At 38.6% G+C, this 16,468-nt stretch overlaps 2 protein-coding genes across 2 annotated transcripts in view; one reads left to right on the plus strand and one right to left on the minus strand.

Moving 5' to 3' along the window:
• tmlhe (trimethyllysine hydroxylase, epsilon) overlaps positions 1-16,468 on the plus strand; it is a 76,666-nt gene that overhangs the window by 18,994 nt on the left and 41,204 nt on the right. The window lies entirely within an intron of this gene.
• gabrb4 (gamma-aminobutyric acid type A receptor subunit beta4) overlaps positions 13,404-16,468 on the minus strand; it is a gene marked incomplete at both ends in the record, with an annotated part of 72,671 nt that continues 69,606 nt past the window's right edge. The window contains 3 exons of the mRNA XM_083780377.1: positions 13,404-13,760; positions 14,500-14,589; positions 15,305-15,561. Coding sequence (XP_083636503.1) covers positions 13,404-13,760; positions 14,500-14,589; positions 15,305-15,561 — 704 coding nt within the window. The remainder of the gene's footprint in view (positions 13,761-14,499; positions 14,590-15,304; positions 15,562-16,468) is intronic.

Here is a 16,468-nt window from a genome sequence, read left to right on the forward strand (position 1 = left end):
GGAATGGGGGTGGTGAGATGGGACGATGGGGGGTGTAGTGGTTCAGAATGGGGGGGGGGGGGGGGGTGAGATGGGACGATGGGGGGTGTAGTGGTTCAGAATGGGGGGGGGGGGGGGGGGGGGTGAGATGGGACGATGGGGGATGTAGTGGTTCGGCAATGGTCACATTGTATAAAAGAGCTTTGTGTTAATATTTTATCAGACACATTATGTTTCCACTCCTCTTCATCTCTCTCTCTCACACACACACACACACACACACACACACACACACACACACACACACGAGAAGAACCCCTTGAAAATAGAACTTACATACTTGCAAAATGGCCTGAAGAGGAAAGCAATGACACTGAAACACTGGTTATGTTTTATGTGTGTACAAAATAGTTGTCGCAAGATACTCTCATGAGCCCTGAAGATGAACCCCTGTAGAAGACTTTCAAAGGCATCAAGTTCATAAAAGTTACAATAAAATGCCAGGTTTTAGGCTTTTAGCATAAAGTAATACCTAAAGTAATACTGTAAAGACCTAATATCTCCTGTTACTTGATTATTGACAAACATTGTTATAGGAAGGGTCTCCCAAACTTACATAATACATCATTCATTTACCACTTAAGTCCTATTTCAAATACTATTTTTGCAAATTAAAGATTAATTTTTACGTTGTAAATTTCAATACGGCAATGCATTGATAAATGTACTTTGTCATTTGTACTTTTGAATAGTTTAGTAAGAATATAACCCTATAAATAGTGAAAATAGCTAATCTACACTGATCACAAAATGTCTGCTGCTATGAGAGCTGCTACATTATTGTCAATACATTTCTCATAATAATGAAATGCCCAAAATAGGGAGGCCAGGTTGAAAGTGCATGGTTAAATGATCTGTTTGAATAGTGGCATAGTTCCTACTGGCCAGTGTATTGATCTGGAGTGTATTGCCATGTTTAATTCTTAATTGTTTAAATTTATATTTATATTTTTAGCTCACATTAAACAAATCTGATTGTGTTCAGAAAGAGTACAGAGCCGTAGTTGGCTTTCAGTTAAGGCAGTTGGAAAAAGAAAGAAACCCTCTGTGGCAGAAAGTACACAAAACGAAAAGAATAACAAGCCAGGAAGCTAAACCAACTAATGCTTTTTGACCAATTTCTTATTTATTTATTCTCCATAGAGGAGCAGCCATCAATTTCTGACCCATGTTAATGCACCCTTTCAATATTTGATGGTTTTATATGGAGTGCTGACAATGGAACAGCCAAGCTACTTCACTAGCACTGCGTCCCGCATCTTCTTCTTAACAGAACTATGCACTCCAATCCAGAGTGCCTTCCAATGGAAAGACACAGGGAAGAGCAGTGATGGAAGCCCCTGCCAAGAGGTGTGTATGTCAGTGTTTAGTCTTATTTTACTAAACACAACAGTTAAAAGATGTCCGACAGTGCGGAAATGATAGTGAAACTGTACATTTTGAACCAATACCTGACTTTTTCACTTTTTAAATTTATGGTGTAGCAACGAATTCACACAAACAAATTCCAATATATTTTTTTATGATAAGTATTATTTGTTAATTGGCTGTACTGGCATGATATTGATTTGAATTTGAAGGTCTGTTGTGATCTAAACAGCTGTAATGAATACTTTGATACCTTTAGATTACATGACTTAAAAGTACTGGACAGGTTCATTATATAGGCCTACTTCAATCATCTTGAGGTCAATACACTCATTAGCATAGCCAAGAGTGGTGGAGCCTGTATACCTGCAGCGATTGAGAGCTGAATGAACTGAAATCAATGTTTTACTCATTAGGATAATACATTCTATGCATCATGTTGGCTCTATACATGGGGTAAATAGGGAGAGATTTATTACTGAATCAGTGCATGTTATGCCTAATTTATGGGCCACCATAATTGTCCCACCTACAGAAAATAGCCGATCCACAAGCTCACAACACGTTATGGCGACATGTTGTGAGCTTGTGGATTGTCAATTTGTGCCGATCGAGTGTCCCGTAGTATGAAGTATGCTGTAAATTGAGTTTACTACCAAGGGGTTGGGTCTTGGGTGGGGTGCAGGAATAGGCCATGCAACTATACACACCACAGCTACTGACTGCCATATACTATACCAATAATCTGCTCCAACTCAGTCATCTATTGCAGTGGTTCCCAAATGTTTTAGCTTGAGACCCAAAAGAGAAATTTGATGTCTCGCTGGGACCCACATCCCAGATAGTGAAAATAGCTGATCTACAAGCTCACAATGCATCTTATCGCAATTTCTTTTTCAATTTCTTTCTTAGATTTTTGGTTTTATTAGCCTTTTGAATAAAATAATAAAATAAAAAGGAAACCAAATAAGGGCATATTTACTCGCTATACCCTGGTCCGCAGCTTAAATATAGCTCTCGGTCCACTGTTTGGGAAACACCGTTTTAGTGGGAAGGAAGGCATGCAGGCATGTCACATCATTTATGAAAGCACTTAACTGTATGAATGCAAACATTTGTACCATAGCTGGCCCCAGTGGGAAACAGTCCTCCATCTCTGGCAGTGTTGGCACCTGTTGAGCTACATTGGTTTCTGAGCTACAAGACTCGGAGTAGGTGAGGCATAGCCTACTGTATGAAAGGAGGATGCTTAAAGGACCATACGGGTGGTCCATTTACTACCACTCAAGACGCACGTGACATTTACTGCAGCGTCGTGCAGACCACTTTCCAGAGCATACCATGGTTTACTTTCTTTAGGTCTTTGAGGAAGCCAGACGGCCAGTATTCTTCATTCATTTCAGTAGCTTGCAATATGAGAAACGCCTTGCGGAGAATTGTAACTTCCTTGAGCTGTGTAACACATCATTATTATTTTTTCAACATTGTTATCGTTGCATTTCAATGCATTTTAAAATACAATCATCTGACTCTTGCTAGAGAAATCTAGCTAGTAGGAACTATGCCCCTAATCAAACCTCCTTATTATATGCTATATCCTTATATGCTAAAATATTATTTTGATTCATCCCAACATCCATTATACATTTTTGTTAAAGGAGCATTCGGTGATTTGGATTTTTGTTGTTTTTCTTCCTTGAAATTATTTGTTTGGTCCAAAATATTGTGTTTGTTGTCATGATTTGTCACGACTCGAGTTGGCTTCATACGACGCTTAAAAGGTCTTTAAATAAATACTTTATGAAATGTCTATGGGAAAAATGAATTACTGAAAAGGCTATACCTTTAAGTCAGAGTAACACTGACTATTGTTCAGGACACATAGTCTACGTTCAGTAGGGTGTTTAATGACTTCTGACAATTAAAATGTAAACAATCTTATACGATAACCTCACTCTCTAAAACGTAAGCAATTAATGTCAAATCTGTCTGTTCATGTACGATATACAGTATGGCCAACATTGTGAATAGATGATGATGTGTTTAGACGTGTGCCGTGGCTGAACAGCAATACTGGAAAGCGTGTTTGCCCCGTTCAAGCTGAAGATTGGTAGTCCAAGAGTTTAGGTGTTCTTCAATAGGGTTCTGTCAGCAGGGTCAGCTGACCGTTTAGCTTTAGATCATAACACAATACGTTTCTTAACCGCTGAGTGGACCGTTTCAAGCCAGAACGGTTGTCATCCCATTAATCTTCTGTTGTCAGTACAATGCAGTTTCTGAACTGCTGAGCTGGCCGTTTAAGCCTATCCAGGATAACCTGTCCCATTACCCTCCATCTTATTACATTTGGTGTTCAGTGTGCAAATTATTGGTTGAGATATATACACTGACTTTAAACTAAAGTGTAGGCGCAGTGCCAGTACTGCACTGGATCCTTAATTGTTGGAGCTGAGACCAAGTATCAAGCTAAACACAATTTTACATTTCCATTCAGGCTGCCTGGATCATTATTTATTTTATGTTTTCAACCTAAATCCATAATGTAATGCAATACCAGGTCACAAAGGTCCAAAGCTTCAGGACACCAGTCAAAAAGATTTTCTAATACATTTGATTAAAGTTTATATTTGAGAACATTTAACTTTAAAACAATGTATTTTCCCCTTGGCTCTCTGTCCAAAACTTCAAAAAGGTGCAAAGCCAGAATTGGTCACAGATTATGTGCTTGCCATGTTCTCTGGAGTGTGGGGCTTATGTCAGAAGTTTCTGAATGTTGTTGTTCACAAATAATATTCACATAATTAGAAAGCAAGCAGATTCTGAAAACATGTCTTTCAGTGAACTCTTCACTATTTCAGTGCAGCAACAATTCCAACAGATGACGTAAGCTTAAATTGAACTTTTGATATCTGTACATGTTCTGGTATTTGGTAATGTAAGAATTCATAGTAGAGTTTTGATATACCTTGCCCCTGGGGCAAATATTACACTTGTCAGCAGGAGTCACTTTGCGTCTTTATTCAAGAAATAAGGTACGAAAGGAGGTATATTTTCATAAACGCGAAATGTTTTGTAATCAAATTAAAAGAAAAGACACGCTTGTTTGTACTTACATTTCCGTTGGACCGTTCTCATATCCAACAGTTCTTATCAAAAGCAAGATGCTACCTAGAGGCGAGACTCTCTGACAATGTGGAATTGTAATGGAAAATACCTGACTTGATGGTATTAGTTTGCAACATAGGATACTATTTACCTTTTGGGGACTAATATGTAAAACATTAAAAAAATGGTTTAAATGAAACAGTGTGGTTGGTATATTAGTCCACAAAAGGCAAATGAAAAGACATCAGCATTCTTTACTGTATAAGCCTTTATTTTGTAAAAAGTCTGTTGTTTGAATGATAACCCTTTTTATACCACATACTTGAACACCTTGTTTGTAAAAAAGAAAAAAGAAAGAAAATAAAACATTTTTTTTGTTTGTTCAAACACCAAAAAAGCTGATTGACACTATAACATTAATTTGCACCAACAAAAAAAATACAACTTCATACTACACAAATGTTGATTTCATTTCAGTACTGATGATACTCCAAATGAAATCAAACAGCTTATTAAACAACTGAATCAAATAAGCGCCCAATGTGAACAAAACAATTACAGTACAAGGAAGCCAAATTATGCATTTTTCTTCCAGTGCCTGTATGTCAGATGGATTACATTTTCTTCTCATGATAAAACTACAACAGTAATAATAAGAACAATTCGTAACAAATGCAACAAATACATAAAATTAGAAATGAACATATAAATGAAAAAAGTAACTAATAATTAATTTTGGCAAAAATAAAATGCGTTGTTACTCTTGTTTTTTCTACACTATTCTTTTGCCAATTCCTTAAATATCAAATAATATTCTTATCGATTGGTTTAGCGAGCATTATTCTCCCTGTTTGAAGGCTCATTAAGAGGGAGGTATACTGTATATTGTACCCATGTACAGGAAACTGGGAATCAGCACAGCTTTTCACAGTTCTCGCGTGGTATTCGACAACAGACCCTAACCACCCTAACCAGAGGCAACTTATTAAAGAGTAAAATGCAGGGAACCCCCAGATCAATGTGCACTGCTATCTAATGGCTTACGTTCAGATGCTACTGGTGAAATGCCCCATTTATACGTCGTCATACAAAAGTAGCCAATCTACAAGCTTGCAATGTGTCATATCTCTATCCACTGTGAGCTTTTAAAGCTGTTGTTTTCATCATAATTCATCATTAATCATAATTTATCATGTGACATGGTCGTATGACGGAGCATAAAGTAAGCAGGATCATCCTTTACATCTTTCTCTTTTTATTTTTTTCTAGTTGAAGGGCAACTGATGTTGATGCTTTATGCTGAACCTGATAACTCTACAACATGCACTTGCAGTTGGTGCATCTATTCCAAATTCCGTGATTTACTGTAACTACATTTCCCCCTCCTAAACTTACAGATTTATTTATTTTTAATTATTGAACTCGACTGTAAAACAAGTGCAATTTGAGCATGTAAACACTGGAACTTTCTTGATCATAGCTGTGGTGATGAAACTGAATGAAAGTTTGTGGAATAGAAAAATAGGAAAATAAACCTTTTGAAACTTAGGTCATGCAAAACAAAACCTACAAGGTATGTACAAAATACCAGAAATGCTGACAACGAAGTGCATCCCAACAGTGAAGGAGACTGTGAGCTCTGTCCTGTTTTTGGTTGCAATTCATCTGAACTGGTTCCGTTTTATTGATGACTAACAGATGAATAGATTGATATGTATAACCATCATTGATGGGAACTGTGAAATCACTTTCTTAACTAGAGGGTTGTGATTTAAAAGCATTCTCTGTGATAGCTCAATAACTTGTAATAGCGGACAATTGTGTTATTTAATATATTGGATGTTGACTTTCCTTGGCCTAGCCTATAGTCACAATTTTGGTACCAGTACAGAAGCTTTCAAAAACGTTTGTCCTAAACTGCAAGACAAAAATAATTTCATGTTCAAAACTAATTTTAATTGACCTTACAACATTTCTTAATTTTGAATTATTGCCCCTTCAATGTTGTTATTGAGTGAACCTGTATATATTTGATCACACTTTGTGTTTTTATTTTTGTGAAGCACTTTGTAAACTTGTTTTTGTTATATAAATTTGATGTATTATATTCATATTCCACCCATTTTGCATACGCCATAATAGCAAAATGGCCACTGTATGAATATAGTTGCCCATCACTAAATAAACACAGCTGAATAAATAGTGGCTGGGCATAGAATGGTACCTGGTGACTGTTCCAGGTATATGCAAAACAAACTAGGTTCAATTCCAGACTTGGTGCCTTTGTTACACGTGATCCTTCATCCTTCTCTCTCTCCCTTCCTTCACTGTCCCATTTCAATAAAAAAAGAGATGGATAGATAGATCTGACACAGCGTTTTCTACAAAATGTCAAATGGCTCTTTGAGCTACCATGATTCGCCAGTGTATGTCAAGTGTGCCATGTCTACTACTTCCTCACGAGTGCTGATAAGGATATATACTGTATATATATATATATATATATATATATATAGAGAGAGAGAGAGAGAGAGAGTTCATTTTATACTTTTAGCCTTTTTTTGGCTGTGTATTAGGGGAGTTGGGGGAGGCGGATCATCATTGTTTTAATTGTTTTGTTTAATTTGACTCTTCATGAGTCAAATTATTATTATTATTTAGACGGTGCACATTTGTACACATATTCTTTTGATGAATACTGACTATTGGGCACCTGAAGTAAGAATTTGTACACAATGACAAGTTGGTGTCCTAGAGATAATTTCAAGGAATTCAGAACACAATTTACATGACTAGCCTACATCTCACTTTTGATGGACTGAACTGGTTTCTACAACTCCATAGCCAAGTGCATTTCATCCATGAAAACATACTGTACAATATTTAATGCTTTAAATACGGTGGTAAATAGCATCAGACGGCACACGCCCACTATAATGACTTATCATCTTATGCCTGTGAAGGGCGTGATATTGTTATTTACTATGGGATTTCAAACATTCAAATGCATGTCATGTCATTTGCCCTGTGCAAAATATGACATTCTCCCTTCTGGAACATAATAATTCTAATTCTAGCCCTAGATCTCGAGGAATCTCTATGAAATGAGTGGTTGGTGTTAGCTTGGCCCTCTGGGATGTGGATGAACTTTACTACAGGAACAGTGCAGAGAAATGCAACTTCCACAACCACATAGTAACATCCTCAGTGTTATTTTAAATCAGAGCATGTGCAAATGGAATAAATGGACCAGTCCATTTGGTTCCATTTGTACTCTCTCTCTGAGTTAAATGAACACAGGATTGTATAGTGTACAACAGCCCCTGTGAGCCTCACTGTGGGAGGGCTTATGACGGCATTTCCGATGTTTTGTTCATACCATGTATATCTTGTGTTTCTTTTTTTTCTTCTTTTTTTTAGGTTTCGTTTGCAGAATTATGCCAATGCTAGAGAAAGCTGTCCATGCCATTAGCAATGAGGCTAGCTGGTATTTACGAACTGCCATGTTTTTGTTCATGCATTAAGAAATATTAAGTGAAAGATATCATATTTACAGTACAATTCACATGTAATTACACATATACACTAGAGGCAAGAAAATTCACATTGAAATCAGTTCAACAGTTTTTTTCCCCTCCTCGATTACCCCTTGAACATATGTGTCAAAAACACACAAAAGAAAAAAGGATTTCGCTCAAATATTCTAAAGTAAAAGCATAGAACACAAAATCCTCACAGCTTTTGGGATGAATGTGCCAATTTCATGTCCAAAAAGCATGTAGTACATGTTCCTATTGAGATGGGTCAAGCATGCAAGGGCTATCTGCATGTTTCTCCACGTGAATGTGCTTTCACTTTAAAAACTGGAAAAAATAAAATAAAATAAAAATACCTAGGTATGTTTGTGTGGACAAGTGATTTCTGGTAAGAAACTAACCCGAATAAGAAATGTAAAACTCACTGTTACATTTAAGCAGTGTTACAAAATGTTAGTGCATTTCAGTGAATCACAGAACAGATGAGATAGGCCTCTTTCTGGTCAAACCAATTCCACCGCTTTTCCCCAAAGAACACTTAGGGTTGTGTTGTTCATCATGTTTTTTCTTTTTTACAAACCATTATGTGCTGTTTGTGCACTGGAACAAGGATTTGATCATCTGACTGGTGTTGTAGCCTGCTTAGTGTGACACTTTGAATACCTAGGATCCACCATATTGCCTTTAAACAGTTTGACAATCTGTTTTGGTCTTTGGACAAAATCTCAACCAAAACATTCATTATAAAAAACATATCACACTTTTTTTTAATATAATAATGACGTTTGTTATCCACCAAAAAATACCAATATGTTACATTAGAAGTAGAATTCGTCAATTGAAATGAATGAATGAATGAATGAAATGCACTAAAAAGTGCTTATTATGTCCCTGATTCAGACCTGCTAATTATCCACCAAGATCATGAGCCATTGTCCACACCACTGTATGGTTTTAGTATGTTAGCTATCCGAGGGAAATTCATTATCCGTTCTTCCTCTCACTGCAAGAATAAATAAAAGTTCCAAATCTATCACAGTGCAGTCTAGCTTGTGATATCTAATCTGCTGATTGGACAATGTTCACAGATAAATGAGAATTGCCGTAGCTGTCTTGTTGATTACTATTAATGAATCTGATCTGTATGAACAAATCTTTGCATCATGGCTTCCATGTTAAAACCACTCACAATACTGCAACCAGATTCACATCAAGGGATACATGATCCAACCGCTGTAGTGTTAACACAATTTTATGTCTGTATAGTTCAACCACAGCTCACTTCACGATAGCATCTTATAAAAACCTATTTGACAGATCTATGGTCATCTGTTTTGAATTTTAGCCATGTTTATGTGGACATTTGCAACTACTGTGTATGCCTCCTGTTTCAAACCACACACTTCCAGAGGGAAAGTAATTTAGTCCAGATTTGGATTTCTGATCATGTTTAGTGGCTGAATTAATTAATTTATCATTATTCACTTTCTCTCCTCAAACAATACATCTACAGTAGGCTATGTTCTTAAAAATAAAGATTGATCACTGCATTAGGATTGTATTTAATCATTGTGACTTGCATGGCTGGCTGGGAGCACTTGAGAGATGATTAACACATTTCTGTCTGTCTGTCTGTCTGTCTGTCTGTCTGTCTGTCTGTCTGTCTGTCATTGTACACAGCTACTGTATTTATCTTCCTTCTGCCTGTCCTCGACTACTACATCCCTGTCCCATACTGTGTTCCTATGTGACAATGTGCCAGTCTCTTCCTTGCTGTTATGTGACTCAGTGGTACTGCATATGCTGTTCAATGGAAGGCTGGTTCAGTGCTTCAAGCACCCAGCAGGTCTTCTCTATACCTGTCCAGAGCAGGACCCATTTGAAGAACACGGGGAAGTCCCTCTGAGTGATCTGGATGGGGAATTCTTAGCTGTACTGTACAAAGGAAGAACTCTTAACGCTGAATTCATACCAGCAGCATCGTTTTGCTGCCATGTTCGGAGAATGCGTTGAGGTTCAATGCAAAGTCTATGGTGAGGCACGACCGCTGCTTTTCCCACTGGGTAAGCCTGTCAGGGGATTGAGCCAGCAAAAGGTTAAGCGTCAGAGTTGAGAGAACCTCAACTTTGGCGCTTGAGCATAGAGCGACAAGCCAATCAGCTGTGCTTTGAAATAGGCATGGAGCTGGCATATATCCTATAGGAACTACTGCACGAAAGTTACAAATATCGATAAAGATTTTAACTAGCAGTTGTAAGTGTGAAATTAAATCAGATTAAGCAACTACATGGCCTATTTCTTTCCTAAAAGGTTGCTATGAGCGTTTGTACTTCTCCCTGTCTGTGAACCAGCACCTGCTGGCTTGACAGCTGTATGGAAGTAGCTATATGGAAGTAGCATATCAGTAGCTTTATTATTTATAACAAAGTTTTAAACTAGCAGTTTAGATAGATAGACAACTAAACAACATACACAAACAATCTCCAGTATTGTAGGTAAGGGACAGCTACGGTGCTCCGAGTGCATGGGTCAGACCAGCTGCTTTGCCCAGCGAGAGCTGTTGGTGTGGAGAAGTATTGCTTGTTTCTGGCAGCTTGTTTGTAAATGACAACCTATTAATTTTAACCAATATAAAAGGCCATGTAGTTGCTCAATCTTTATTCATTACACATCTACAGCTGCTAGTTTAAAACATTAAAACTTATCAATTGTGCTACTTCCATACAGTCTATTTCTTCATATCGGTAGCAGGCACACACTTCCAATTTATTGCATGTTGTGAATGTTCGCACTGTAAACATTCACTCGAAGCTGCTGGTGTGAATTCAATGTAAGTCTGATTTATATAGGCTACTTCATCATATGATGCTGTCACATGCTGATAAGAACTACAAGCTCACAACGTGTGCATGTGAGACTTGTTGTGATCTTATATGCTATTTTCAGCATGCTACTCCAACATAGTATTTCACATTGTCACACAAGTCTTTAATCACGCATCAACACTTTTTTCAGTGAAAAAACAACTTTTGTTGAGCGAAAGGTTCATTTGTTGAGCGAAAGGTTCATGCAATCAAATATACATTTGTCTTATCATCTCCCCCCTAGGATGTACTGTATGCCAAAACGTTCTTTCTTTCCCATCTCTGGTATTCTTTCCACATTTAGCTCTGTGACATTTTATTATAACATGAGCAGAACTGGTTTTGAATCTGCAACCATCATGCTAAGATTGAATAATTGCAACTCAATGATTTTGTGCTGTAGATACAGCATGGGTATATGCCATATCATTTCATTGTCGAAATCTCCGGTAGGTGAGCTGGTTTCAACAGGAAAACCCATCGGATGCATGTCTGTGTGAACCCATAGAAACATGATAGTGAAATCTAGTTTGAACTCATACCCTGTAATAAGTTACAAAACACAAGGTCCTACAGGGTATCAGCCACACAAAGCACAATTTATTTGTGAATGAACCTGAGCACTGGAAAAAGCAGGGTCTGGAAGAGCTTAACAGTATCTTTTATGGATATAGTATGGATATAGGCCTTTTGGTTATCATTTCAAATTCATGGCTATTCATCACATATCATGTTTTGTTCCCCAGACTTACTGGTTCGCCCATTTGTCCTGATTACACTGATATTCCTGATCTTTGGGGATCTCGACCTCAAAGGCAGAAACGATGGTGGGATTATGCTTTAAGTTGCAGAGTATGAAAGGTTGAATACTTATTCCTCTTTATTCTACCATGGTTCCTGACTTGAACTGTAAATTAATTTAGTAAAATTTAAGACACTTCCCCATTGCGGCAGGATCACAATATGAACCTCCAAGATTCCCAGAGTGAGAAACGCTTTACCAGGACGTTAAATATATATACTGTATGACAACTGATATAGCCTGTACTGTATGACAACTGGTCAAACTCTGGGCTGATACTGTATGTTGACTATTTCTGAATGTACAATCATCTTTAAATCTTTACTATGGAGATCATTTTAATTCACTCACTGGTAACCCCCCGCCCCACCACACACCTTTTTCCTTAGACACAAAGCAGGACATGATGTCAATGAATACTGCATTGAAAGAGCAATGTGAATCACTAGGATGGAATAAAACATTACAAGTATATTTTCAAACTATGCCCATGAGAATACTGAATGATAGAAATGTACAGAATATGTCATTTTTTTCTTCTTCAAACAATCAAAATGAGTAATGCTTACCTTTGAACTTTGAACTCTTTATCTAGTAATGCCCTAGCGCTAGAACATGATCTGACACTCTCTGAAATCACAGTATTTTCAAGACAAAATCAAATCTACAATAATCAGCATTTTTGTATTTTTTTTTAACCATAATGAAAAAACACCCGCCACACACACGCACGGCCACCCCCAAGGACCTGTTTCTAAAACAAATTAAGAGGAGGCGCAAGAAGGGGGAAAAAAACAGACAGTTTGCGTTGACTCTGGGTTTTTTAGGAATGCAGCGGTCTAAAATCCCATCATCCGCAAGGTGAGGCCGTTGAACAAGAGGAGAAGGAAAAATAAGCACATTTTGGCCATAGCTGATGTCTGCGAGAGTAGAATGATATTGATTCACCTTAAAAGAAGAGGGGGGGGGGGGGAGCCAAGGAACAACACATAATCCCAAAAAACTATAGGCTTCTGCTGTACAGAGGCAGAGGGTAGAAATGCAGAATTCCGTGCATGGTATTCATGGACGATGGGGGGTGGGGGTCATTTGGACAGAGGGGGGCTGATGAAGGGTAGAAGGATCTCACTCTCACTCAGCCTTAATGCCTGAACAGACAAGCCACCACTGATTTTCATGAGCTGCGGCGGAGAGGATTTGTTTTTCTTTTGATTACAGTAAGAATCAATAAAAAGTCAATGGGACTCTGAGACATCTTTTTCTTTTCTTTCTCGAGAGCTTTCACTTTCCTTTTGTTTTCTTTTTTTTCCTCCTTTTTCATTTTTTTTGGAAAAATATCATGCAGTCTTTAGTTCCAAAAACCCTTGGTTGTGGGAACGGATGTTTGTATTTTTGTGTTTGTCTGTCAGTCGGTTGGTTTTGTGTGTAGGTTTCAGAAGGAAAAAGGAACTCAAAAATCCTTGAAATTCTTTTTTTCACAATTATTCTTAAACAATCAGGTCATCCTATTAATACTTTGTACAGCAGAAAGGTCCTTCAGGTTTCACGTGTGTGTATATAAATATAATATATAGAAATATGCATATACATATCTTCAACTTGTATATGTGTATACATATTTTGCGACTGTATCAAAGCCAATTCAATGTGCTCTCAAAATATGGCCCATGATTCCTTGTGGGATGCACATCAATTCACATAGTACAACCAGTAGATTAGGTTGAAAAATCCAAAGACGATGGGAAAAATGACCCGGGACCATTTGTCAATGGTGCTGACATCTGCCAGGTTGGGGATTTTCAACTTGAGCTTGGACGAGCGACGCCGTAGTCTGCAGTTGGCCCGGCTCCGCATGGCGGCGCCGCGGTCCAGCGAGTGGTGGCTGAAGCCGTCTCGTGGCGCCATGGGCTTCCTGAATTGGACCCCAGAGCTGTCAAAGGACATGACCGAATTCCGAGAGTCACTAACGCTGCTCCCTACGTCAGAGGGCATCACCTCGTTGTTCATCTCCAACGTGGTGAGGAGGATGTTCCCGTAGGCATCCACCTGGAGAGAGGGAGAGAGGGAGGGGGGTGTCAGGCCTGGCTGAAACATGCTGCTGCATTAGACCCAAATCCCCCTCAAGAAAAGCTTTAACCCATTCTGACCTGAGATCAGATTCATACGAGGTTTCCGCCGGACACACACTGGTCTGATGAACCCATTCTGACCTGAGATCAGATTCTAAAAATGTCAGTCGCTCTTCGATTTTTCAAAAATAGCAGACCTACAAGCTCGTATCGCGCCACTCGGTGGCGCGATATGAGCTTGTAGATCTGCTATTTTTAAATAGCTAAAGCATAACATGATGCTGACACCAAAATGGGTGCCCGGTCAGAATGGGTTAACCACTTCAACCCTATTATACTTTGGGGTACATCAAATTGTACAGTAGATCTACAAGCTCGCAATGTATCACAATGGGACACACTTTGAGCTTGTAGATCTGCTATTTTCATATTTATATAAAATGTTTTCCTATTTTCATTAAATAAACAATCGCTTATTATGACATACCCAGAGTAGAGCCGCTAGGGCTCATGTGGTAAAAGCTAAAGCACAATGCAGTGATGATATGGAATGACATTTCTTTTCTTTGCATACTTCAAATATTTCCAAATAGTTACACACATTTCCTTTTCAAAGTACTAGATACAGTAATCTATAACTGATTCTTAAATTACTTGAACATCCTTTATAAACTGACCGCTGTTCTACAGCTCATATGAGTTCTAAATACATGTACCCCAACTTTTCTTTGTTCCTCGAGATACAGATTTCTCCGCTGTGTAAATGACCTGAAGGTGTTGCTTTGAAACGGCACGGAAATGGAGTCCTTGCAATGTGAAAGAAAAAATGAAGAGAACATTAAAATGCCTATAAATAATTATTGGCAAGTAAGCACATTTTCTAAGAATTACAGAATGCATAACACAAACTGTTAACAGGAACAACTTCAAATAAGCATAATATTATTTCATACAACACACAAACACACACACACACACACACACACACACACACACACACACACACACACACACACACACACACACACAAAACAAGGGGCTTCATTCAGTCTAGCCGGTTTAGCATCCACCGCTGAATATTGTCAATGCTGCTGCCACCGCCTTTGTTATTTTTGACTGTCCAATTTAGATGAAAGACGGAAAATACATGTCCAACAGCAAGGTAGCAGAGCAAGAATGAATCAAGCCCACAAGCATAAACGTAGACAACAACCTAAATAGGAAATGAGAATGTTTACGCCACTGTTGAGCTAGATGAATCACTATCTCAATGGAAAAGGGCTATGCTCTATAGAAAGCACATTCAGTGCTTGGGGGAGAAGCAATGGATGATGGTTGGTGAATGCATATTTGGACTGTATGCTTCCTGGCAGATTACTTTGGGGAATGTGTGTTATCAGTGTTTGAATAGAATTGACATTAGCTATAGGAATCAGATATGGGAAAAAAAGATGGTTGTTTTATACTTGAACTCTGATTGACACAGAGGAAGAGGAGATGGCAGAGGATGAAGATGCAAACCTGTTCCCTCAGGCGTTTCTCCTCGTATCGCGGGCGCTCGTTGTTAGCTTTGTTCAACCGTTCATTGATTTTCTTCTGCTGCTGGGGGCCCCGGCCAAAGAACACGTAATTTACAAAGGCATATTCAAGCAGGGCCAGGAACACAAACACAAAACAGCCCATGAGGTAGACGTCAATGGCTTTCACATATGGGATCTTTGGGAGAGTCTCCCTAAGGTGGGTGTTAATTGTAGTCATGGTGAGCACCGTCGTAACACCTAAGTATGGCGTGCACGCAGGCGCACGCACACACACACACACACACACACACACACACACACACACACACACACACACACACACACACACACACACACACACACACACACACACACACACACACACACACACACACACACACACACACACACACACAGAGAGAGAGAAAAGAGAGAAAAAGTCACATAGTCATCAGGTCAGTGCATGGTGTTTGGCAAATTAAATGTACAGAAAATGAAATTAGCACTTCATCAGCTATCATTTCTGTAAAGGCCCCCAAAATGCCATCTTAACATTTCACGGCATTTGTGTGCTTGCTTTGAAGAGTTATGTATTTGAAAATAGTGTTTTGATGGTGACATTTAGAGTTCAAACTAAATCCCGAGGGAACATATGGTGTCGGGGAGAATAGGCAGCCAAAATATTGTTGGCAAGGTAACTCGGGGAAGGTCATCCCAAACCCCTCCAGTGACCCATGACTTGTAGCCAAGTTCAAATGAATGATGGGAAGTTTACAGTAGTTACTTAAATCAGCCCTTTCCTCAATGCATATTAATAACTGGGATTTGTAGCTACTTTAAGTCAGAGGTTCCAAAAGTGGGTTTATGCAAATACCCTTTGTACTTTTTGTACTTTTTGTTCGGTAGAACTAAATCTGGAGATTTGGAGACGGAGATCATCATATTTGTTCTAATGGAGTTCTAATGTGCACAGTGCACGCTGCCACTGGATGGTGGCGCAGCACAAAGATGACACATACGGTAGCTTGGTAACGGCTAGTCTCACATAGCGAGACAACTATTCCACAATCTCTGAATGCATGCTATATAGAGTCTGGAGCTATACACTTCCCAAAATCCGAGTAAGGAAGCTATATATCGGATACATTTATATTAGGATAGATTT

Source organism: Protomyctophum parallelum (genome assembly GCF_964188405.1).
Source record: "Protomyctophum parallelum genome assembly, chromosome: 1".
Classification (NCBI taxonomy): Eukaryota; Metazoa; Chordata; class Actinopteri; order Myctophiformes; family Myctophidae; genus Protomyctophum; species Protomyctophum parallelum.